General features: G+C 47.0%; 1 protein-coding gene across 2 annotated transcripts; it reads left to right on the top strand.

Moving 5' to 3' along the window:
* The first annotated feature begins 3,368 nt into the window (after positions 1–3,368).
* HAUS4 (HAUS augmin like complex subunit 4) lies at positions 3,369–23,881 on the top strand. 2 transcript variants are annotated; one of them, XM_039365126.1, is made up of 10 exons: positions 3,369–3,502; positions 5,156–5,219; positions 5,315–5,457; positions 10,744–10,860; positions 13,279–13,419; positions 15,796–15,892; positions 18,349–18,494; positions 20,678–20,808; positions 22,091–22,159; positions 23,622–23,881. In XM_039365126.1, the coding sequence occupies exons 2-10, from the start codon at positions 5,177–5,179 to the stop codon at positions 23,797–23,799; spliced, it is 1,065 nt and encodes a 354-aa protein (XP_039221060.1). In that variant the 5' UTR covers positions 3,369–3,502; positions 5,156–5,176; the 3' UTR covers positions 23,800–23,881. The 2 variants fall into 2 exon arrangements, with proteins under 2 accessions (XP_039221060.1, XP_039221061.1); XM_039365127.1 differs by lacking the exon at positions 3,369–3,502 and adding an exon at positions 3,635–3,717.
* The last annotated feature ends 685 nt before the right edge of the window (positions 23,882–24,566 follow it).

Genomic DNA, 24,566 nt, shown 5'->3' with positions numbered 1-24,566 from the left:
ACTTGAACTCACGGTCTCCCGCTTTCTAGCCTGGTGCCTTAAACCGTCTATCCTCCGTGCCAAGGGAGAGAGGAGTGGATTTAGCCTCGGCTCAATTTGTGGGGAACCCCTGGATCCTCTCCCCGAAGCTTGGCATCTGTGCAGCAGTCGGGGTCGGCGAGGAGAGGAAAATTTGGTGAGCTCAGCCTTTTGGCAGATCTCTGTTTTTATTTGCAGAAAGATTAAGAGGATTTGCGAGAGCGAAGAGGACAAGCGAAAACATTTCTGTGTTTCCACGCGAGCCCTGCCTGTCCTCTGGTGGTTCCTCTCAGTAGTACAAATGGAGGAACGGTCCAGATCTAAGAAACAGCCAAGCCAGTCCTTAACGTAACGACCGTTCGTTCAGTGACCGAAGTTACAACGGCACCGAAGAAGGTGATCTACAGCCAGTCCTCACATTTAACAACCGTCGCAGCAGCTCCCCAGCCAGGATGATCGAAATTTGGGCCCTTGGTAAATGGCGGACGTATTTACGACGGTCGCAGCGTCCCGGGAGATCACGTGTGTTTGACGTTTGCAATCCTGTCGGCAAAGTCCATGGGGGGGGGAAGCTGGATTCGCTTAGCGACGGCAGTGGCTTTAGGAACGACACGAGGGGCAGAAAAGGTTGTAAAACCAGGGGTGGCCCACTCAACAGCCTCCTGGCTTAACGATGGGAGTTTCCTGGTCTCAGAAATTGGGGTTGCGAGAATTACCTGTACTTATTATTTGTGGTTTTGCAATCTTGATAAAAAAAAAATAATAATCAAGCTTTCTCCTTGCAATTTGCGGCATTCGTTGTTCCGTATCTGTGTTTGTTTCTTTCTTCTTGTCTTTTCTGCTTACTCTGCCTGGTGAGGATTCTTTTTGGACCACTGGAGAGGCTGTGGACGCACACTGGATCTATAACTCACTGATGGGAGAGTCGGTTTAATGAGCTGAAGGGGGGGAGGGGGGGTTGCTGGGGTATTTTATATCCTGCCTTGATTATTTTTATAAATAAATCAAGGTAGCAAACATGCACAACGCTCCTTCATTCCTCCCCCCTCCCACTTTCCTCAGAATAACAAGCTTATGAGGTGGGCTGGACTGAGGCGGAGGGAAAGAGAAAGTTCCCCCAGCCATGTTTCATGCCTGAGGCAGTACTAGAACTCACCGTCTCCTGGTGATTGGTCAAAAGTCACCCAGCCACCTTTCATGTCTAAGATGGAACTAGAATTCACAGTCTCCTGGTGATTGGCCCAAAGTCACCCAGTTGGCTTTCATGTCGAAGGCAGGACTAGAACTCACCGTCTCCTGGTGACTGGTTCAGTCACCCAGCTACCTTTCATGTCTAAGGCAGAACTAGAAACTCACTGTTTCCTGGTGATTGGCCCAAAGTCACCCAGATGACTTTCATAGTTAAGGCAGGATTAGAACTCATAGTTTCCTGGTGATTGGCGCAAAGTCACCCAGCTGACACTCACACCTAAGGCAGGACTAGAACTCACTGTCTCCTGGTGATTGGTTCAGTCACCCAGCTACCTTTCATGTGTAAGGCAGAACTAGAACTAGATTGACCCAAAGTCACCCAGCCACCTTTCATGTCTAAGGCAGAACTAGAACTCGCCGTCTCCTGGTGATTGACCCAAAGTCACCCAACCACCTTCCATGTCTAAGACAGGACTTGAACTCACTGCCTCTTGGTAATTGGCCCAAATTACTCAGCCTGCTTCTGTGCCTTTGGCATGACCAGAATTCACTTTTTCCTGGCGTCTGGCTCAAAGTCATCCAACTGGTTTTCAAACCCAGGGCAAGAACTAGAACTCACATCTTCTAGCTTCTAACCTGGTTCGCAGGTTGAAAACCAGGATCAGGTCAAAACAGGACGGAAGAACCCCTATTCCAAAGAAGGCAGAGAGAATCTCTCTTAACTACACCCAATCTCCAGATTCCCAAATTGTTATTTTTTTTAATGCATTCTTTGCAAAGTCATCCACCAGGAAAGCAAACCAGCCTTGGGGAATAAGGAAGAGCTGTCATTTCATTCCTCCTTCCGTTATATAGTCAAGATCGGGGTAGTCCACCTTGGCTCTTTTACGACTCGTGGACTTCAACTCCCAGAATTCCTGAGCCAGCTGTGCTGGCTCAGGAATTCTGGGAATTGAAGTCCACGAGTCATAAAAGAGCCAAGGTTGATTACCCCGGTCAAGATGGACAGTATTTAATATTTATTTGCTACGTATATGTAGGGATGTGGGTCTATACATGTGTTGTTCATAGTATGTTTAAGTGTGTGTCGTGTATGTGTTTCACTTTGAGAGCGGGCAACTAAATGTCATTTTTGATGCGTGCCGTGGTGCCCACAATAAAAAAATGATAATAAAGGTTATCTCATCTTAAATCAGTGGTTCTCAACCTGTGGGTCGGGACCCCATTTGGGGTCGAACGACCATCTCATGGGGGTCACCAAACCACCCAGTCCGCCATTTTCCCCCCCCTTTTCCTTAGCTGTGCTACTCCCTTTTATTCTATTGGCTTTTGAAAGCCAATAGAATAGACTCTCTTGAATAGAGTCTAATTCGATTGGCTTTCAAAAGCCAATAGGAATTGCCCAGGCTGTCTCTGCCCTGCTGAGCCCGCCCAAAGTCCCATTCTGCAAACGGTGCTGCACCAGTTGAGTAGTCCTCGACTTACGACCAGTTGAGTAGTCCTCGACTTACGACCGGTTGGGGGGTCGCGGCATTAAAAAGGTTGAGAACCACTGTCTTAAATGGAAACGACTCACCTTGCAGAATTGAGATTTTAATCCACAGGGAAAGGAAAGACGCAGCCGGGGTCTCCCCTCACCTCCCAATCAGCTTTCCAAAATTTCATATTCCCGCCATTCCCTACCAAAGCCCATGCTGGCTGGGGATGATGGGCTGGGAATGATGGGCCTTTGCACCTGGACAATTGCACCTAGACAACTGAGCACACAGCTACCTGATCCGAGCGGCGAAAAAAACCCCAGGATCATTAAAAGCCAAGAAAATATTTTTTTTTTTGTTCCCAGATCGGAGCTGATAGAATTGAAGGGGGGGGGGCGCCCGGTTGCAGAAGGAGAGAGAACCCAACGCTGAGCCTAGGGAAGAGTCGGACAGCGCCCCCTTTGGATTCCTGGAGGGAAATATCCAAGGCGCTGACCAATCAGAAGGCTTTAAAAAAAAAGAAAGCGCTCGGAGTCCCTCCCCTCCTCCTGGTCCGGCCCGTCCTTATTGTCAAGGCCACGCCTTCCCTTGAGCTTCCCGTTCGCCCATTGGAGGCTTCCCTGTGCGCTCCCTCCCCCCGGCGGTCGGGAGCGCGACCAATCTCCGCCCGCCAGCCTTTCGGGGGGAATTCTCGGCGCGCGAGGCGGACGTCGGAGTTGGTCCTCGGCGTGGGCGGGGCGTTTAATCGAACGCGCGGGAGAGAGAGAGAAAAAAAAGGGCGGGTAGAGTGGCCACGCCCTCCCGTGACGTCACAGGTCGGACTCCAGGGCTTTGCTAGGGAAAGGGGGGGTTGGTGGGGGGGAATGCTTTGGGGGGGGTAAATCCCCACCACTTTCTCTCTCTCCTCCTCTTTATTCGCTTGGCAATTGCTTTGCAAATTGGGGGTGGATCCACGGAACTGGGGTAGTCTCAAGGGGAGCTTCACCGGTTGCATTTCTGCCTGCTGCTTGGCGGGCTACAGCAAGGAAAAGTGAGGGGTGGGCGTCGGGAAGTGAGGCTCGGGGTCGGGAAGGATGCAGGGCTTGTTGTTGGGGGGGGGCTTTGGGGCGATTTTCCTTGGGGCAGGGGAAAAAAATCAGAATAAGGCCCTCCCCCTGTCCTGTGCGGGGGGGGGGGGAGTTGGATTAGATGACCTCTGATGCCCCCTTGCAGCCCTGGGATGCTATGATCCCTGTAGGATTGGCAGGGAAACTTGACAAGAAGCATGCCCGGAAGGCTGCATTCACACACAAGAGTGGGGTGATTGGCCCAAAGTCACCCAGCTGGCTTTCATGCCTCAGGCAGGACTAGAACTCACCGTCTCCTGGTGATTGGCCTAAAGTCACCCAACCAGGTTTCATGCCTCAGGCAGAACTAGAACTCACCGTCTCCTGGTGATTGGCCCAAAGTCACCCAGCCGGCTTTCATGCCTCAGACGGGACTAGAACTCACTGTCTCCTGGTGATTGTCCCAGGCACCCACCCAGGTTTCATGCCTAAGGCGAGACTAGAACTCACCGTCTCCTGTTGATTGGCCCAAAGTCACCCAGGTAGCTTTCATGCCTAAGGTGGGACTAGAACTCGCTATCACCTGGTGACCCAAAGCCACCCAGCCAGCTTTCATGTTTAAGGCTGGATTTGAACTCATGCTCTCCCATTGTCTAGCCTGGTGCCTTAAACCAGCTATTTTCCCTGCCATGTGAGAGAGGAGAGGATTTAGGCTTGGCTCAAATTGTGGGGAACATCACCCCTTGTTCCTCTACTCCAGGGGTAGGCCACCTTGGCTCTTTTATGACTCGTGGACTTCAACTCCCAGAATTCCTGAGCCAGCATGACTCAGCTTGGAAACCTCTCCCTCTCCCCTCAGTGTGGCTGGCTCAGGAATTCTGGGAGTTGAAGTCCACGAGTCATAAAAGAGCCAAGGTGGCCTACCCCTGCCCTGGACCAGAGGTGGGGAACGATGGCCCCTTTTTATGACTCGTGGACTTCAACTTCCAGAATTCCTGAGCCAGCATGGCTCAGCTTGGAAACCTCTCCCTTTCCCCTCAGCATGGCTGGCTCAGGAATTCTGGGAGTTGAAGTCCACCAGTCATAAAAGAGCCAAGGTTGCTCTACCCAAAACTTGGCAACACCCCTATAAATAGGGGGTTATAGGATTCCGCCTCTTCTCCAGTCGGAAACCCCTTCCCTTTGGGTCCGAGTTCGTATCCTAATCCTCTCCTCCATTCTTGGTTGATTAATCCGGAGGGCACTGTTGGAATTTAAAAAAAAAAAAAAAGCTGTAAACATTGTATATTTCTACAATTCCCTGCTCCCGAAAAGGAATCCTCTGGATTTATTTTCTAGGAGTTTTTTCCCCCCTCAATCAGATTCCTCTCTCCTTCTTAATGTAACTTCTTCTAATTTTATTTCCTTTTTTTTTCTCGGCAGTTTCCCTGAGAAACAGGCGCAATGGCGGCTTCGGGAGCTGTGGACGCTAATTTCCTGCAACAAGGTCATTGCCGGCGCTTTCTGGGAAGGAATATTAAAAAAAATTGTAAAAGGGGGGAAATAAGCTTCCATCCCCCCCCCACATTTCTTTTTCCGCAGGTTGTAAGAGCCAGCTGCCCCCTTGCTCGCTGACCGTCGAGGATCTCTCCGCTTATCCTGGCTTGGCTAACCTCCTTACGGATCTGAAAAAACACATCGATCCTTCGGGGATGAGCATCGCTTTGGCCCAGCCGTTGGAAGAGGTGGGAGGAGAGATTGGGGGGGGGACAAGGAAGTGGGTAACAGTCGGCATACAGGAAGCCCTCAACTTACAGCCACAATCGTGCCCCAAATTGGTGTTGCTAAATGAGACATTTGTTAAGTCAGTTTTGCCCCGTTGCATGGCTTTTCTTGCCGCCTTTGTTAAATTAGTGTCACAATTGTCTGTCTGTCTGTCTATCTAATCTATCATAAATCTATTTAATCTGTCACCTATCTCTCTGTCTCTATCTATCTATATCTATCATCTATGTATCATCTCTCTATCTATCTATCTATCTATCTATCTATATCATCTAATCTATTTAGTCTATCACCTATCTTTCTGTATCTATCTATCATCTAATCTATTTAATCTATCACCTATCTATCATCCATCTGTCTGTCTATATCGATCTATCTATATCATCTATTTAATCTATCACCTCTCTCTCTCTCTCTATTTTATAATCTATTTAATCTATCACCTATCTCTATCTATCATATAATCTATTTAATCTATCACCTATCTCTATTTATCATCTAATCTATTTAATCTATCACCTATCTCTCTATCATACATCGTCCGTCTGTCTGTCTGTCTGTCTATATCTGTCTATCTATCTCCTTGATAGCTGCAAGGACTGTCTATCTGTCTCTCTGTCTATATCATCTAATCTAATCTATTTAATCTATCATCTATATCTATCTATCTATCTATCTATCTATCTATCTATCTATCTATCTATCTTATAATCTATTTAATCTTTATCTATCTATCTATCTATCTATCTACCTACCTACCTATCTATCTATATCATCTAATCTATTTAATCTATCACCTATCTATCATCCATCTGTCTGTCTATATCTATCGATCTATCTATCATCTATTTAATCTATCACCTCTCTCTCTCTCTCTCTCTCTCTCTCTCTATTTTATAATCTATTTAATCTATCACCTATCTCTATCTATCATATAATCTATTTAATCTATCACCTATCTCTATTTATCATCTAATCTATTTAATCTATCACCTATCTCTCTATCATACATCGTCCGTCTGTCTGTCTGTCTGTCTATATCTGTCTATCTATCTATCTCCTTGATAGCTGCAAGGACTGTCTGTCTGTCTCTCTATCTATATCATCTAATCTAATCTATTTAATCTATCATCTATATCTATCTATCTATCTATCTATCTATCTATCGATCTATCTATCTTATAATCTATTTAATCTATTACCTATCTCTCTGTATCTATCTATCTATCTACCATCTAATCTATTTAATCTATCACCTATCTATCATCCATCTGTCTGTCTGTCTGTCTGTCTATCTCTATCTATCTATCTATCTATCTATCTATCTATCTATCTATCTATCTCCTTGATAGCTGCAAGGACTATCTGTCCGTCCGTCCGTCCATCCATCCATCCATCCATCCATCCATCCATCCATCTATCTACTATATTTGTCTCTCTGTCTGTCTGTAATCTATAGCATACCCAAGATTTCACTATAACCAAATAAAAATAAAAATCCTAACACCTCTATTTCAGGATACCTAACAACAAAGAAATAATCTGGTCGATAGCATATGAATCTATTAAACATTAGATCCTTTACGTAATTATGCAACCAGTTTCAAAGTATTCCATTCAGGAGCCTCTCTCTGCTGCATCTGTGTATGAACCCGGTCCGGTGGGTTCCTAGGTGTAAGCACAGATAGTCCTCGACTTACGACCCCAATTGAGCCCAAAGTTTATGCTGCTAAGTGAGAAATTTGTTAAGTGAGCTATGCCCCGTTCTACGACTTTTCTTGCCGCCGTTTCTTATGTGAATCGCTGCAGTCGTTAAATGAAGGGTCGCAATTGTTACGCGAAGCCGGCTCCCCCTGTCAACTTTGCTTGTCAGAAGTTTGCAAAAGGGGATCACATGACCCCGGGATGCCGCCACCGTCGTAAATATGAACCGGTTGTTAAGCATCTGAAGGTAAATCACATGACCGTGGGGAATGCGGCAAAAAGTCCGAAGGGTGAAAAATGGCCCTTTTTTTTCAGTGCCGTCGTAACTGCGAACGGTCGCTAAACGAACCGTCGCAAGGCGAGGACTACCTGTATTCTGGAAAATCCCATTTTTCCATGTCTGGGATGGGCTGTTGCAAAAGGGAGGGAGGAGAGTGAGGATCTGAACTAAGTGTTTTTCAACCGTGGGCACTTGAAAGAAGGGTGGACTTCAACTCCCAGAATTCCCCAGCCAGCTGTGCTGGCTGGGGAATTCTGGGAGTTGAAGTCCACCCTTCTTTCAAGTGCCCACGGTTGAAAAAACGTTGATCCTGGGTGAGTATCGTGTTGCATTGCAGATCATCGTAAGCAAGAATGAGCAAATATTCCGTCCTCAGCGTGTCGGAAATCTGGTTGATCCTCTGCAGTGCAGAGAGAGAGAGAGAAAACAAACCACCACCACCCAAAAATAAATAAATAAATTAGTATTTACAAATGTAAAGCTATGGGATTTGACTTCTCTTGAAGCCAGGCTTATTTTTCATCAATTATAGCGCTCGACGTACAGTAGCCGGCTGCCCTACTTGCAGGTTGCAAACACAAGGCAAGCCGCAAGGAGACAGCAGAAATAACAATAAAGAGGAATCGTGCGTTGGGCTAGACCCAGTTCCGGAGGGCGTACAGAAGTGCTGTGTTTTGCCCAGCGTTGTTTATCCAGTTCCAGTTAAAGATCCGTCGGGTTGTGTGAATTGGGTAGCTCGCTTCTTTCCGGGTTGGGTTCAAAAACACACGGGGGACCCAGTGTATTCATCAAGGCTGAAATGAAATTAACTAGAGGTTAATTCTCCCTACTGACGCTCTAAGAAATCTTGGGAGGGGGGGGGAAACGGGCCGGGGGTTTTGGTGTCTGTTTGCAAAATGGTGAGATGAAGCCTTTCCTTGCTCTTGTGTACAGCGCCCCTACGCTGAATAGTCTATTACAGCTTCTATGTATTATCTGCCTGCCTGTCTATCTATCTATCCATCTATATTTCTATCTGTCAATCTCTGTTTCTCTCTATCTAATATCTCTGTCAATCTCTCCGTATCTCTATCAACCCATATCTATTTCTATCAATTATCTATCTGTCTTGTCTGTCTGCCTATGTATTTCTATTTCTATCTGTCAGTCTCTGTTTCTCTCTATCTAATATCTCTTTCTATCAATCTCTCTGTATCTCTATCAACCCACATCTATCTCTTTCTATCAATTATCTGTCTGTCTGTCTGTCTGTCTGTCTATTTTTATTTCTATCTGTCAATTCCTGTTTCTAATATCTCTTTCTATCAATCTCTCCGTATCTCTATCAACCCATATCTATCTATCTATCTATCTATCTATCTATCTATCTATCTATCTATCTATCTATCTATCTATCTATCTATCTATCTATCCTATTACCTAATCATCTATGTATTTAATCTATAACCTATCCCCCCGTCTATCTATCTGTCTGTCTGTCTATCTATCTATCTATCTATCTATCTATCTATCTATCTATCTATCATCTATCTAATCTATCATCTAATCATCTACCTATTTAATCTATAACCTATCTCCCGCCTGCCTGCCTGCCTGCCTGCCTGCCTGCCTGCCTGCCTGCCTGCCTGCCTGCCTGCCTGCCTGCCTGCCTGCCTGCCTGCCTGCCTATCTATCTATCTATCTATCTATCTATCTATCTATCTATCTATCTATCTATCTATCTATCTCAATCCTGGAAGGTAGGTTGGTCTGAGAGAGAGTGACTAGCCCACAGGTTTTGTGCCTAAGGCAGGACTAGAACTCACAGTCTCCTGTTTTCTAACTTGATGCCTTAGCCTCTCTCTCTCTCCCCCTTTTTTTTCTCTCTCTCTCTCTCTCCCCCTCTCCATCTCTCTTTATCTACTAACTATCCATCTCTTTGTATCAATCTCTCACTCTATCTGTCGACGTCTTTCTATCCATCTACCTTAGATAGGTAGATAGGCAGATGTAGATTGATGTAGACAGAAAATGGATCTAATCTACCTCTCTACCTGCCTGCCTCTCCCCCCCTCTTTATCTACTACCTCTATCAATCTCTCTCTCTCTCTCTCTCTCTCTCTCTTTCCGTCAATCTATATCTGTCTATGTCTCTTTCTCTCTCTCTCTCTCTCTCTCTTTCTGTCAATCTATATCTGTCTATGTCTCTTTCTCTCTCTCTCTCTCTCTCTTTCCGTCAATCTATATCTGTCTATGTCTCTTTCTCTCTCTCTCTCTCTCTTTCCGTCAATCTATATCTGTCTATGTCTCTTTCTCTCTCTCTCTCTCTCTTTCCGTCAATCTATATCTGTCTATGTCTCTTTCTCTCTCTCTCTCTCTCTCTTTCCGTCAATCTATATCTGTCTATGTCTCTTTCTCTCTCTCTCTCTCTCTCTCTCTCTCTTTCCGTCAATCTATATCTGTCTATGTCTCTTTCTCTCTCTCTCTCTCTCTCTTTCCGTCAATCTATATCTGTCTATGTCTCTTTCTCTCTCTCTCTCTCTCTCTTTCTGTCAATCTATATCTGTCTATGTCTCTTTCTCTCTCTCTCTCTCTCTCTTTCCGTCAATCTATATCTGTCTATGTCTCTCTCTCTCTCTCTCTCTCTCTTTCCGTCAATCTATATCTGTCTATGTCTCTTTCTCTCTCTCTCTCTCTCTCTCTCTCTTTCCGTCAATCTATATCTGTCTATATCTCTTTCTCTCTCTCTCTCTCTTTCCGTCAATCTATATCTGTCTATGTCTCTTTCTCTCTCTCTCTCTCTCTCTTTCTGTCTATATCAATTATATCTATATCTGCCTATCTACCGATCTAAGGTTGATGGGTAGATAGATACAGATACAGATTGATATAGACAGAGAGAGAGAGAGATGGATAGAAAGAGAAATAGAATCTACTATCTATACTGGTACTCTCTCTGCCTGCCTGCCTGTCTTCCTGCCTCTCTCTCTATGTCTGTCCACTTCACACCCATGTATACACACCACACACTAAAAAAAAAGCACGAAGCGACAGCCAGCCATCTCCAGAAAAAAAAACAACAACAACTGCAGTTGTGCGGTCAAAGATGATGGATCCTCGCTTGGCGAAGTTAGCTGGACTGGATTGCAGCCTGGGGACTGGCATGCCTGCAGTTCCTTCCAGCGGCGATTTAATTTATTGAGCGAGCGCCCGTTGCTCTTATTAAAAAAACCTGTTCTCCCCCCCCCCACAGACTTTTTTTTGTTTTTTTATCCTCTTGCAGGCAAGGAAAGAACTGGAGATGCACCGCGTCAACTGGTTAAAGTGGGAAGCCCTCCATCGGCTTTTGCGGGAAGCTTTGCTGGAACTGGGAGCCGATCCTGCCCCCCACGACAAACAAGTAACGTCGGGAGAGAAACATAACGCACAACGCAGCCGGCTTCAGCGCGTGCCGGGGTGGAGTGGCTGGCGAGGGAGCGTTTAGCGTTCGCTTGGCCAGCGGCGCAAAGTAAACCGCCCAGCGGGAGACCGGATTTGGTGGCCTATCTCAGCAGAGCAGAAAAGTGGCATAAAAATTAATTGGTTTGGGCAGAGGGATTGATGTAACCTGGGTAATTGTACATCCTGTTAAGCGGGATCCAGGATCCAGGCGCATAGGAGGGGAGCAGCCGATAAACCCGGGAGGCAGAATGGGAAAAAAAAAGGACCTGGAAGACGATGGAAACCCTGAGGGAATGGAGAGGTTTTCCTAAGGGATGTGAAAATGGGTGTGCTTGGAGAAAGGGAAGCTCGGAGTGCTTTTGATGCGACCGAGAGCCAAGAAGCGAATGGCCGTCGTGCAATAGGTGAGCTTTTGAGGGGGGGGGGTCAGTGATGCTCTCTGAGCTGGCTGGTCTTCCTGGAGACGTTTCACTGCCGAAGTAGGTGACATCATCAGGGCTGGCTAGCGGACGGTGAGTGACTTGCCCTGCGAGTTTTGCTGGGATGTACTTGCTGGCTCCTTAATTGGGTAAACAGACAGCAAACCCCACTCCCTTGCAGCACTGACACTGTTAACTAGTTTGGCAATGAAACGCCTTTAAGAAAACAACCAAGCCCCCCCGTCTCCTCTTCTTCCTTTTCTCATCCTCCTCCTCCCCCTCCTCTTCCTTTTCCTCCTTCTCTTCCTCTTCTCTCCTCCTCATTCTTATCCTCCTCCTTTTCTTCCTCCCCTCCTCTTCCTCCTTGTCCTTCCCTTCTTCCTCTTCTCTTCTTCCTTCTCCTCCTCCCCCTTATTCTTATCCTCCTCCTCCCCGCCTTCTCCTCCTTCTCTTCCTCTTCTCTCCTCCTCCCCCTCCTCCTTATTCTTATCCTCCTCCTCTTCCTCTCCTCCTCCCCGCCCCCTCCTCTTCCTCTTCTCTCCTCCTCCCTCTCCCCCTTATTCTTATCCTCCTCCTCCTCTTACTCTTCTCCCCTCCTCTTCCTCTTTGTCCTCCTCCTCCCCCTTATCCTCCTCCCCCTCCTCCTCCTCCTCTTCCTCTCCTCCTCCCTGCCTCCTCTTCCTCTTTGTCCTCCTCCTCTTCCTCCCCTCTTCCTTCTCCTCTTCCTACTCCTCCTATTCTTCCTCTTCTCTTCCTCTCCCTTCTCCTTCTCCTCCTCCCCCTTATTCTTATCCTCCTCCTCCTCTTCCTCTCCTCCTCCCCGCCTCCTCTTCCTCCTCTTCCTCTTTTCTGCTCCTTCCCCTCCTCCTCTTCTCTTCCTCTCCTCTTCCCACTCCTCCTATTTTTCCTCTTCTCTTCCTCTCCTCTTCCCACTCCTCCTATTTTTCCTCTTCTCTTCCTCTCCTCTTCCTCCTCCTCCTCCCACTCTTCTTCCTCTTCTCCTCTCCTCCCCCCCTCCCCTTATTCTTCTCCTCCTCCCCCTCTTCTTTCTTCTCCTCCTCCCCTCCTCCTCCTCTTCCTCTCCTCTTCCTTCTCCTCTTCCCACTCCTATTCTTCCTCTTCCTCGCCTCTTCTTCCTCGCCTCTTCTTCCTCCTCCTTCGTCTTCTCTCCTCTCCCTCTTCCTCCCTCCTCCTTCTCTTCCTTCTCCCCTCCTCCTCTTCCTCCCCTCCACAAACCTCACTCACTTGTACTGCCAGATGTTTTCTAGTTGAATAATAAAATGTCTGCAAGATAGCAACCAAGAGCCCCAGGGACCTCACCATCCTCCTCCCCCTCTTCCTCTTCCTCCTCTCCACAAACCCCACTGCCCTTCCAGCGCTGATGACGTGACCTACTTTGGTAATGAAACGTCTGCCAGAAAAGCCCCTGGCTCCAGAGAGCCATCAAACGCCCCACCGTTCAACCTTGAGCTACCGACCCTCTCTCCTCCACCGATAGGCTTTCGAGTGGAGGTCGCAGGGTCCGTGGAAGGGTGTTGATCAAGTTGTTCTCTTGCAGCCCGCTGGGCTGTTGGGATAAAATTCGGGCCCAGCCATCCCCAGCGTTTCTCGAGAGAAAAGAGAGGCTAAAAATATATAATCTACGGGTGGGGGGGGGGCTCTTGCTTCGAGCTAACCACCGTAAAACAGGCTCAGCCGTTAGTTAATTATAATTAAACAAGGCCGCTGGGCGCATAAGCAAAACCCAGCCCCCCCCCCTCGTTGCGGTTGAACCTAATGGCCAACTCACGGGAAGCTTGGTCTGATTTGATTGTCTTTGCCCTGGTGGCTCAGCCAGCCAGACTTTTTTAAACTGGCTTAATGTGTTTTTCTGGAGGGAACGTTTCTGGTTGATTGAAGTTGGTTTATCTCTCTTTCCCACCCCCCACCCCCTTTAAATCTTCTTTTCCTGCCTTCAGTTCCTGGAAACCCTGGAACAGCAGCTGCTGGTAGCGGAGTTGAAACGGATGCTTGATCTGGATTCTTCCCTGCCAAACGCCCGTCCGTCTGTCTTAGGCCTGCAGCCCGGTCATTTAACGGAGTATCTCCCAGCTCACCAAGTAAGAGTCTGTGGGAGAGTACTATATAACATGGAACAAGTGGTATGACTGGTTAGAAGCAGTGGTTCTCAACCTTTTTAATGCCGCGACCCCCAACCGGTCGCAAGTCGAGGACTACTCAACTGGTGCAGCACCGTTTGCAGAATGGGACTTTTGGCGGGCTCAGCAGGGCAGAGACAGCCTGGACAATTCCTATTGGCTTTTGAAAGCCAATAGAATTAGACTCTATTCAAGAGAGTCTATTCTATTGGCTTTCAAAAGCCAATAGAATAAAAGGGAGTAGCACAGCTAAGGAAAAGGGGGGGGGAGGAAATGGCGGACTGCATTGTTTGGTGACCCCCGTGAAATGGTCGTTCAACCCCAAATGGGGTTCCGACCCACAAGTTGAGAACCATTGCGCTAGATTCATTTCTCATGGGCACACAATGGAGAATCTGCTACATACATTGTATATGAATGCAATGCGCATTTGGTCAGTCACATATTGTTAACACAGCATTACTCCAGTAATTATGCAGACACATCATTATTTTAGTGATTTTTCATCGTCGTTATTATTATTATTCTACATTATTCTACCTTAGTTCTGTTGAAACTGCGCAAATAAAGCTTTCCTTGCTGTGTAGTCCTCTACTTAAATTTTCTGCTTGCAAAATCAGACCGTGATTTCAGTGAATTTTACTTCATTTTACGACCTTCTTTGCCACTGTTCTTAAGTGAATCGCCGCAGTTGTTAAGTGAGGAGCACGGTCGTTAAGTGGATCCGGCTTCCCGCCCCCCCCCATTGACTTGGCTTGTCAAAAGCTCGCAAAAGGGGATCACGTGACCCTGGGACACTGCAACCGTCATGAGTACATGCCAGTTGCCAAGCGTCAGAATTTTGATCATGTGACCACGGGGATTAAAAGTGTGAAAAATGCTCATAAGTCACTTATTTAGTGTCGTTTTAACTTCAAACAGTCCCTAAAGGAACTGTTGTAACTCAAGGACTACGTATAATATTCCCTGCTGGAGCTTCACTCCTATATAGGGACCGAGATAGCTACAACGTGGACCTAATCCTCAATTTACAACCAAAAATACGACAGATCTACTTCCGGGTTACTTATTATCTGGATTCAAAGTTCTGACGGCCGGGTCTCCATGGTCACATGACCAAACTTTAGGCAGTTGACAAGATGGCTGCCATTTGCAGCGTCCCAAGGATCACGTGATCGACTTTTTACATTGGTTTTGCCAAAAATTGACATAGTGAACTGTTCACAGTGAACTGTTAGTTTGCTTAACGACCACAGATTCGTTTAATGGCCCCCCTCAAAAAGGGGAAAAAAATATCAGGTCAGTCACATGACTGACCCATTTTGCGACTGTTTCGATTTACGACCGTGGTGGACAGGCTCTGTTACGGTTGTATGTTGAGGTCTGCTTGTAATGTCACAAGACTCATTGTTCATGTTTAATTCTGAGCAGAGGAACCGTGTCTGCAGTAACATCCCTCATACAGATAGTCCGTGACCAGGGGTCTTCCAACTTGGCAACTTTAAGACTTGTGGACTTCAACTCCCAGAATTCCTCAGCCAGGCACGCTGGCTGAGGAATTCTGGGAGTTGAAGTCCACAAGTCCTAAAAGGGCCATGTTGGAAGAGCCCTGCTTGTGGACTTCAGCTCCCAGAATTCTTCAGCCAGGCACGTTGGCTGAGGAATTCTGGGAACTGAAGTCCACAAGTCATAAAAGGGCCATAGTTCCCTCATGCTGGCTGAGGAATTCTGGGAGCTGAAGTCCACAAGTCATAAAAGGGCCATGTTGGAAGAGTCCTGCTTGTGGACTTCAACTCCCAGAATTCCTCAGCCAGGCACGCTGGCTGAGGAATTCTGGGAGTTGAAGTCCACAAGTCTTAAAGTTGCCAAGTTGGAAGACCCCTGCCCTTGACTTACGACGATTGATTTAGTGACAATCGTTTCTCAGTGACAACAGCACTGAAAAAAAGTGACTTATAGCCATTTTTCACACAACTCTTGCAGTATCCCCGCGGTCACATGATCAATCTTTGGACGCTTGGCAACTGACTTGTTCTTATGACCGTTGCAGTGTCCCGGGGTCACGTGATCCCCTTTTGCGACATTCTGACAGGAAAGTCAACGGGGAATCCAAATTCACTTAACGACTGTTCCTAATTTAACAACTGCAGTGATTCACTTAACAGCTGTGGCCAGGAAAGGTCATAAAATGGGGCGAAACTGCCTTAACATCGTCTCATTTATCAACGGAAATTTTGAGCTCAGCAAGTTGAGGACTAGCTGTAATCCTGGAGACAACAGGTAACAATCGAAGTTTGTTAGAGAAAGGAATATATTTCTCTTTCTGTCTTTCTCTAGGACCTGGAATATGTGCACAAACACCTCCCAGCCAAGGTAGAGAAGCTTCTGAAGGCCAAATGTTTGGATGTGCTCGGTTACTATCGTCCGGAAAGTGGTAAGTTTGGAATTGCAGCATATTGGGGTGACCTGGAGAAAGAGAATAAAAGTTGTTGGGAGCCGAGAGGGCAGGCTGGGATTTCCAGTTTGCCGGGATTGGTTTTAAACCAACAAGAAAAATTATATGTACAGGTACCGATTAGATCAAGGGTAGGCAACCTTGGCTCTTTTATGACTCATGGACTTCAACTCCCAGAATTCCTGAGCCAGCCTGGCTCAGCTTGGAAACCTTTCCCTTTTCCCTCAGCATGGCTGGCTCAGGAATTCTGGGAGTTGAGGTCCACAAGTCCTCAAGGGAGCCATAGTTCCCCCATGCTGGCTCAGGAATTCTGGGAGTTGAAGTCCACGAGTCATAAAAGAACCAAGTTTGAAGACCCCTCAGTTAGAGGAACATATGAAAGCATAATTAATGTTAATTAATGTAGACTTTATTAGTTTAGAGCAGGGGTAGGTAACCTTGGCTCTTTTATGACTCGTAGACTTCAACTCCCAGAATTCCTGAGCCAGCATGGCTCAGCTTGGAAACCTTTCCCTTTTCCCTCAGCATGGTTGGCTCAGGAATTCTGGGAGTTGAAGTCCACCAGTCATAAAAGAGTCATAGTTCCCCCATGCTGGCTCAGGAATTCTGGGAGTTGAAGTCCACCAGTCATAAAAGAGCCAAGGTGGCCTACCCCTGGATTAGGTAAAACCTAGCTCAATAGTAGCAACTGTGAGAGGGACCTTGGAGTCCTAGTGGACAATTACTTAAATACTGCATCCAGTTTTGGTCACCACGATGTAAAAAAGATGCTGAGACTCTAGAAAGAGTGCAGAGAAGAGCAACAAAGATGATTGGGGGACTGGAGGCTAAAACATATAAGGAACAGTTGCTGGAATTGGGGATGTCTAGTTTAACGAAGAGAAGGACGAGGGGGGACATGATAGCAGTGTTCCAGTATCTCAGGGGCTGCCCCAAAGAAGAGGGAGTCAAGCTATTCTCCAAAGCACCTGAAGGCAGGACAAGAAGCAACGGATGGAAATTAATCAAGGAGAGAAGCAACCTGGAACTGAGGAGAAATTTGCTGACGTTAAGAACAATCAACCAGTGGAACAGCTTGCCACCAGAAGTTGTGGATGCTCCATCACTGGAGGGTTTTACAAAGAGACTGGACAGCCATTTGTCTGAAATCGTATAGGGTCTCCTACTTGAGCAGGGGGTTGGACTAGAAGACCTCCAAGGACCCTTCCAACTCAACTCTGTTATTCATATCTTTTAGCCTCCAGCCCCCTAATCATCTTTGTTACTGGATCCCTGGAGGTTTTTAAGAAGGGAGTTAGACAGCCTTTTGTCTGACATGGTATAGATCAGGAGTCTTCAAACTTAGCCCTTTGATGACTTGTGGACTTCAGCTCCCAGAATTCCTCAGCCAGCGTGCCTGGCCCAACATTTCCATTGATAAGCGAGACGGACGTTAAGGGAGTTTCGCCTCATTTTACACAATCTTTCCTGGCCAGAACTGTTAAATGAATTACTGCAGTTGTTAAGTGAGTCACGCGGTCATTAAGTGAATCTGGATTCCCCATTGACTTTGCTCGTCAGAACATCGCAAAAGGGGATCACGTGACCCTGGGACACTGCAACAAGTCATAAGAACAAGTCAGTTGCCAAGCATTCAAAGACTGATCATGTGACCGTGGGGATCCTGCGAGAGTTGTGTGAAAAATGGTTTTAAGTCCCTTTTTTCCAGTGCTGTTGTCCCTGAGAAACAATTGTCACTACATTAATCGTCACAAGTCAAGGATGGGGGTCTTCAAACTTGGCAACTTTTAAGACTTGTGGGCTTCAATTCCCAGAATTCCTCAGCCAGCGTGCCTGGCTGAGGATTTCTGGGAGTTGAAGTCCACAAGCAGGGCCAACTTGGCCCTTTTAGGACTTGTGGACTTCAGCTCCCAGAATTTGGCTGAGGAATTCTGGGAGTTGAAGTCCACAAGTCCTCAAAGGGCCAAGTTTGAAGACACCCCCCCCCCTCCGGATGAAACAGCGGAAGTCTTAAAGTAGTTTTGTTCAGCTTTGGGGACCTTACGATAAGTGGACTTCAACTCCCAGAATTCTCCAGCCTGCCTGGTTGGCTGAGGAATTCTGGGAGTTGAAGTCCACAAGTCCTCAAAGGGCCAAGTTTGAAGACACCCCCCCCCCCCCGGATGAAACAGCAGAAGTCTTAAAGTAGTTTTGTTCAGCTTTGGGGACCTTAAAATAGGTGAACTTCAACTCCCAGAATTCTCCAGCCTGCCTCGTTGGCTGAGGAATTCTGGGAGCTGAAGTCCACAAGTCCTCAAAGGGCCAAGTTTGAAGACCCCTCTGGACTAGAGTCTCCTGCTTGAGCTGGGGGTTGGACTAGACGACCCCCCCACCCCAGGTCCCTTCCAACTCTTGTGAGTCTGTTCCTCTGACCTCTCTGAATTTGCTTTTTTAAGATAACGTGGGAGCCGCAGCCCAAACGATTATGCTGGGCGCCCTGGCCGAGAGCCTAGCCACAGAGAAGCAGCATTTGAAGGAGGCCAGAGCTGAACAGCAAGAACTGACCGGATGTCTGGAACAGCAAAAAGCGGTTTATCCCCAGGTAGACATGATGGGTCTGTCCGCCAGGTATCTGTTCTGCTCAGGATAGAAGCCCCCATTTCCTCTGTCTAGACTGTTGGGATTCCTAAGATTAGGATAAGCTTTCAAACAGCGGCGCAAACTCCTGTCTCTAAAATAAACCTGTTTGCCGCGATAGTTTGATCCCAGATAAGTATCTTTTGCTTCTGTAATCCTTGCTGTGGAATTCCCCCCCCCCCCCGTCTTCCCCCTCAACCTCGGTGGGGAGAATTGTGCTGAAAGGATGAAGTTCTCGTTTCATCGGCTGCATAAGTTGATTTGATTTGATTCGGGGTTTGAATCCCGCTTTTATGAAGGCTTATAATAACTCAAGGCGGGCAAACCAATCCCATACGGCTCCTTCCTCCCGCAACAGTTTTACCCACAAGAACCCTGCGAGGTAGGCTGGGTTGAGAGGCTGACTGGCCCAAGGTCACCTTGCTGGTTTTTCCGTGTTTAACGTGGGACTAGAACTCCCTGTCGCCTGGTTGCTAGGTCGGCACCTTCACCACCACCACCACCATCAGCTTCCTCCTCCCCCCTTCTAGCACTGATGATGTTACCTAGTTGGGTCATGAAACATCTGCAAGGAAATCACCAAGCTCAGAGAGCACCAAGGACCCCCACAGTCCTCCTCCTCCTCCTCTCTCCATAAACCCCACTTCCTACTAGCACTGATGATATTTCCTGGTTGGGTCATGAAACGTCTGCAAGAAAACAAGCCAAGCTCAGAGAGCATCAAGGACCCCTCAATTCTCCTCCTCCATCTCCTATTCTATTCTATTCCTTCTTTCTATTCCAGTAGTTCTCAACCTTTTTAATGCCACGACCCCCCAACCGGTCGTAAGTCGAGGACTACTCAACCGGTCGTAAGTCGAGGACTACTCAACTGGTGCAGCACCGTTTGCAGAATGGGACTCTTGGCGGGCTCAGCAGGGCAGAGACAGCCTGGACAATTCCTATTGGCTTTTGAAAGCCAATAGAATTAGATTCTATTCAAGAGAGTCTATTCTATTGGCTTTCAAAAGCCGATAGAATAAAAGGGAGTAGCACAGCTAAGGAAAAGGGGAAAAATGGTGGACTGCGTTGTTTGGCTACCCCAGTGAAATGGTCATTCGACCCCAAATGGGGTCCCGACCCACAGGTTGAGAACCACTGTTCTATCCTATCCTATCCTATCCTATCCTATCCTATCCTATCCTATCCTATCCTATCCTATCCTATCCTATCCTACCGTTCACATAGCAGAGGTATTAGATGGAAATACTGAGGCACATTTCTAACTAGATTCTCTAGCATTGCAGCAGACTATAAACGCGACTAATAAATAAATTACTCCTAGTTGTGAGCTTCAAAAGCAGCTCCGTGTACAGCGCGTTGAAACAGTTCGGTCATGTATTCACATCTTTCTCGTTGGTCAACTCAACACCACGCCAACCTAATTCTCCCTCCTCCATTTTCTGGACGATAACAACTCTGTGAAGCAGATGGAGAAGAATGGGCAATAAAGTCACCCAGCTGTCTTTCATGGTTAAGATGGGAGTATAACTCACTGTCTCCTGGCAATTAGCTCGAAGGCATACAGCCATCTCTCATGCCTAAAGCAGGGCTAGAACTCACCATCTCCTGGCAATTTGGCCCAAAGCCATCAGTTGGCTTTCATGCTTAAGGTGGGACTAGAATTCCCAGTCTCCTGGTGATTGGCCCCAAGACACCCAGCCATTTAAATGCCTAAGGAAGAACTAGAATTATCATCTGGTGATTGGCCCAAAGTCACCCAGCTGTCTTTAATGGCTAAGGCGGAACTAGAACTCACCATCTCCTGGTGATTGACCCCAAGACACCCAGCCGCTTACACGCCTGAGGAGGAGCTAGAACTATCATCTCCCGGTGATTAGCTCAAAGGCACCCAGCTGTCTTTAATAGGTTAAGGCAGGACTAGAACTCCCCGTCTCCGAGTGAAGGGCCCAGCGCTTAGCCACTACACCGAACTGGTTCACAGGAAGCCACCAAGGCGTGAATTATTCTGAGAAGAGACTGCCAATCCAGGGATAGAATGCAGTCGTCACCCATGATGGGTCTGTGCAAGGATGAGCCATCTCTGGAGGCGTACAACAATTCCCGTTGCGATGGCCTCTTTGCATTGTTGTTCCCTGTTTGTTCCAGGTCCTGTTGCGTTGTTTAGGCCTGTTGAAACGCTTTGCTCGTGAGTTTCGCCTCGGGGTCCAATCCGAACTGGACCAGCTCAACACCCTGTATCTGGAGATTAAATGCAGCGCTATGCTCCTCAAGATACGGTGAGCTCCTTTCTCGAATGGGAAGGCAAAACAAAAAACAAAAAAAACCCTGCCGACTCCTAATGCCAATTTTCCCTATCAAAACACTCAATAATAGATGTTTTTTCCCTCCAGTGGCGACTTTCTGCATGTTGTTAAAGCAGTGGTTCTCAACCTTTTTAATGCCGCGACCCCCAACCGGTCATAAGTCGAGGACTACTCAATCGGTCGTAAGTCGAGGACTACTCAACTGGTGCAGCACCGTTTGCAGAATGGGACTTTTGGCGGGCTCCGCAGGGCACAGACAGCCTGAAGAATTCCTATTGGCTTTTGAAAGCCAATAGAATTAGACTCTATTCAAGAGAGTCTATTCTATTGGCTTTCAAAAGCCAATAGAATAAAAGGGAGGAGCACAGCTAAGGAAAAGGGGAGAAAAAATGGCGGACTGCGTTGTTTGGCGACCCCCGTGAAATGGTCGTTCGACCCCAAATGGGGTCCCGACCCACAGGTTGAGAACCACTGCGTTAAAGAGAAGCTCCGGAATGGAACAACTTTTAGAAAACCTTCTCCAGATAAACCAGGGGTGTCAAACTCAATTTCGTTGAGGGCCGCATCAGCATTGCGGTTGCCCTCGGGGTGGTGGTGGGGGTGGCCAGGGTGGGTGCGGCCTACTGGGTGGGCGTGGATGGTGGGTGTGGCCTTCTGGGTGGGCATGGATGGAGTGGGGGTGGCCTTCTGGGTGGGCGTGGCCAGCCCTACATCGTTCGTGTCAAGGGTGCCTGTGGGGGCCTGGGCAGGAGTGGGACAGATCTGAGGGTCTCTGGCAGAAAGGGGTGGGGATCAAGGCAGAGTCCATCAAGCCGGATAGGTGAAGTAGGCGAGGGCCATTTGCTGGCCACATCCAGGCGATGGTGCATTTCTTCATTCCTCACAAAGGGCGACACCTCCCCAGCATGCACCCAGGGGCCGGGGCCAACACAGCAGGGGCCGGTTCCTCGCTGTTTCCAGATGGCCTTGTGGAGCTAAGACTGAATGCGTTTCAGCAGAGATGGCCACCATAAAATTGTACATTGGCTCCCGGCCGGCCTGGGCCAGGGCCAAGGCAGCGGGGGCCGTTCCCTCACTGTTTCCAAGATGCCTTCGCGGGCCACATGAAACCACTTCGCGGGTCGCATCCGGCCCCCGGGCCTTGTGTTTGACATGTCTGGGGTAGACCGATCGCTGGCAAAAGACACTTTTTTTCTGGTAGGAAGAGAAAATTGGCATCTACCAATCTCACTCCCAACCATTTTGCTTCTTCTAGGTTCGAGGAAGTGAAGATCCTGTTGGATACTTACACACCTGAAGTAGTGAACGTGCATCGGATAATGAGGTGAGCTGAACAGCATAGAATAGAAATAGAAATAGAAATAGAAATAGAATAGAATAGAATAGAATAGAATAGATGGAAGAGAAGAGAAAATATGGAATGGAATAGGAATAGAATAGAATAGAAGAGAAGAGAAGAGAAGAGAAGAGAAGAGAAAATATGGAATAGAATAGAATAGAATAGAATAGAATAGAATAGAATAGAATAGAATAGATGGAAGAGAAGAGAAAATATGGAATGGAATAGGAATAGGAATAGAATAGAATAGAATAGAATAGAATAGAATAGAATAGAATAGAATAGAATAGAATAGAATAGAATAGAATAGACGGAACGGAATAGAACAACAGAGTTGGAAGGGACCTGGTTGGGACATAGAAACCTTCTCTTTGGCCCTGCCTAGATTTAACTGAATAACAGAATTGGAAGGAACCTTGGGGGTCATCTAGTCCAACCCCCTGCTCAGGCAGGAAACCCTATACCATTTCAGACAAATGGCTGTCCAGTCTCTTCTTAAAAACTTCCAGTGTTGGAGCATTCATCGCTTCTGGAGGCAGGTTGTTCCACTGGTTAATTGTTCTCACTGTCAGGAAATTTCTCCTCAGTTCTATGTTGCAGTTCTGACTGCTGAACCCCTGGCGGTTGCACGATTCATTTTGGGTACTTAGCCACCGGCCTGCATTGACAGCCATTCCCTCAATTATGTATATATTTATATTTGTATATATTTATATTTGCAGGAAACTGTTGTTCTCCTTAGTTCTTGATTGCTTCTCTCCTTGATTAGTTTCCACCTGTTGCTTCTTATCCTGCCTTCTGGTGCTTTGGAGAATAGCTTGATTCCCTCTTTTTTGGGGCAGCCCGTGAGATACTGGAACACTGCTGTCATGTCCCCCCTTGTTCTTCTCTTTATTAGACTAGACATGCCCAATTCCAGCAACCATGATATTTCTGCATAGCTTGGGAGAAAAAAAAAAGACTTTATGGAGCGGTGAGGCGAGAATCCAGAGGGTCTCACAAGTGTAGTAGAAGTGAAATGCAGGCAGTCCTCAATTTACGACTGCAATTGAGCTCAAAATTTCTGTGGCTGAGGCAGTGTTTAAATGGGTTTTGCCCTGTTTTACAACCTTTCCCGCCACTATTGTTAAGTGAATCACTGCAGTTGTTAAATTAGTAAACACGGCTGTTAAGTAACTCTGGCTTCCCTTGGTTGTCAGAGAAGTCACAAAAGGGGGATCACGTGACCCCGGGGGACACAGCAACCGTCATAAGTACGTGCCAGATGTCAAGCATCTGAATTGTGATCACGCGACCACGGGAGTGCTGCAAGGGTTGTCAGTGTGAAAATCTGCCACAAGTCACACTTTTTCCAATGTGTTGTAATCTCGAACGGTCGCTAAGAGAACTGGTGTAAGTTCGAGGACCACCTGGGCATGTTTTATCTGTTCTTTTAATTATTCTCCAGGGACAAACTGCAGGCTAGCCTGAGCCAAGAAGAACTAGATCTGGCCACTTCGCGCGATATCCTTTCAAATTACGAGATCCTCGGGCCGGAATTTGAGGAGTTAGTCAAAGAATACACGCAGTTGCAAGAAATCATTCAGAACCGCCGATGGGTGCTGACCAAGTTCAGCGAAGACTGAGGAGGCGGTGAGGACGGCCATCGCCCGCACATGATTTACAGAAAATTGAAAAACAGTGCACAATAAATATCACAGAATAAAATTTGAAATGTCCGGATTGCTTTCTTCTTCCTGCCTGCCCACCTTGCCACAAGACAGGGCGATAATTTTGAAATCCTTGTTTCGCATTGCAAAAACCTTCCAAGATTTAACCTAACATGTCCGCCTTCTTGGCTTAATGCAGAAGTCAGGGGAAATGCTGCTTTATTAAGCACAGAATAATATTTGTCAGGTTATGGACTTCAGCTCCCAGAATTTTCCAGCCAGCATTGCTCGCTGGGGAATTCTGGGAGTTGAAGTCCACATCTCTTTAAAATTCCCACGGTTGAGGAAAACTATCAGAGTATGCACAGTCTTATCGTGCTGAGGTAACCCAGAAGTAAATACAATAAACAGTGGTTTGTATTAAATGTGGGTTATATTGCACACGATCTACAAATATACACTAGGAACAAAATACATTCACATGGTGAAACAGCAAACTCCAATATACAGCAATTACAGCAATCAAACTGAGGAGAGACAAAGACTCCAGCAAAAAACTTCCCTTTTATACTCAGACTCTTAAAGGGATACACACACCTGCTGAGTCATTCCTATTATTGCATCATCCACATTACATTACATCTTTACATAAGCTTATTTAGCTGTTGAATCATTATCCTGACAAACTGGCAGGGTGTTTGCCAATTCTTCAAATTCATTCCCAGTTCTTCGCTTGATAAAGA

Source organism: Crotalus tigris, unplaced genomic scaffold (assembly GCF_016545835.1).
Source record: "Crotalus tigris isolate CLP2741 ecotype Arizona unplaced genomic scaffold, ASM1654583v1 scf7180000019964.508439, whole genome shotgun sequence".
In the NCBI taxonomy this organism is placed as follows: domain Eukaryota; kingdom Metazoa; phylum Chordata; class Lepidosauria; order Squamata; family Viperidae; genus Crotalus; species Crotalus tigris.
The sequence above is the reverse complement of the archived record's forward strand: the minus strand, read 5'-3'. Positions and strand labels throughout refer to the sequence as shown.

What these genes read in the sequence shown, in the direction of transcription:
- HAUS4 (XM_039365126.1), top strand. Translation starts at nt 5,177, where the DNA reads ATGGCGGCTTCGGGAGCTGTGGACGCTAATTTCCTGCAACAAG. An exon ending in TGGCCCAGCCGTTGGAAGAG is followed by an intron (nt 5,458 to 10,743) that starts GTGGGAGGAGAG and finishes ATCCTCTTGCAG; the next exon opens with GCAAGGAAAGAACTGGAGAT. An exon ending in AAAAAGCGGTTTATCCCCAG is followed by an intron (nt 18,495 to 20,677) that starts GTAGACATGATG and finishes TGTTTGTTCCAG; the next exon opens with GTCCTGTTGCGTTGTTTAGG.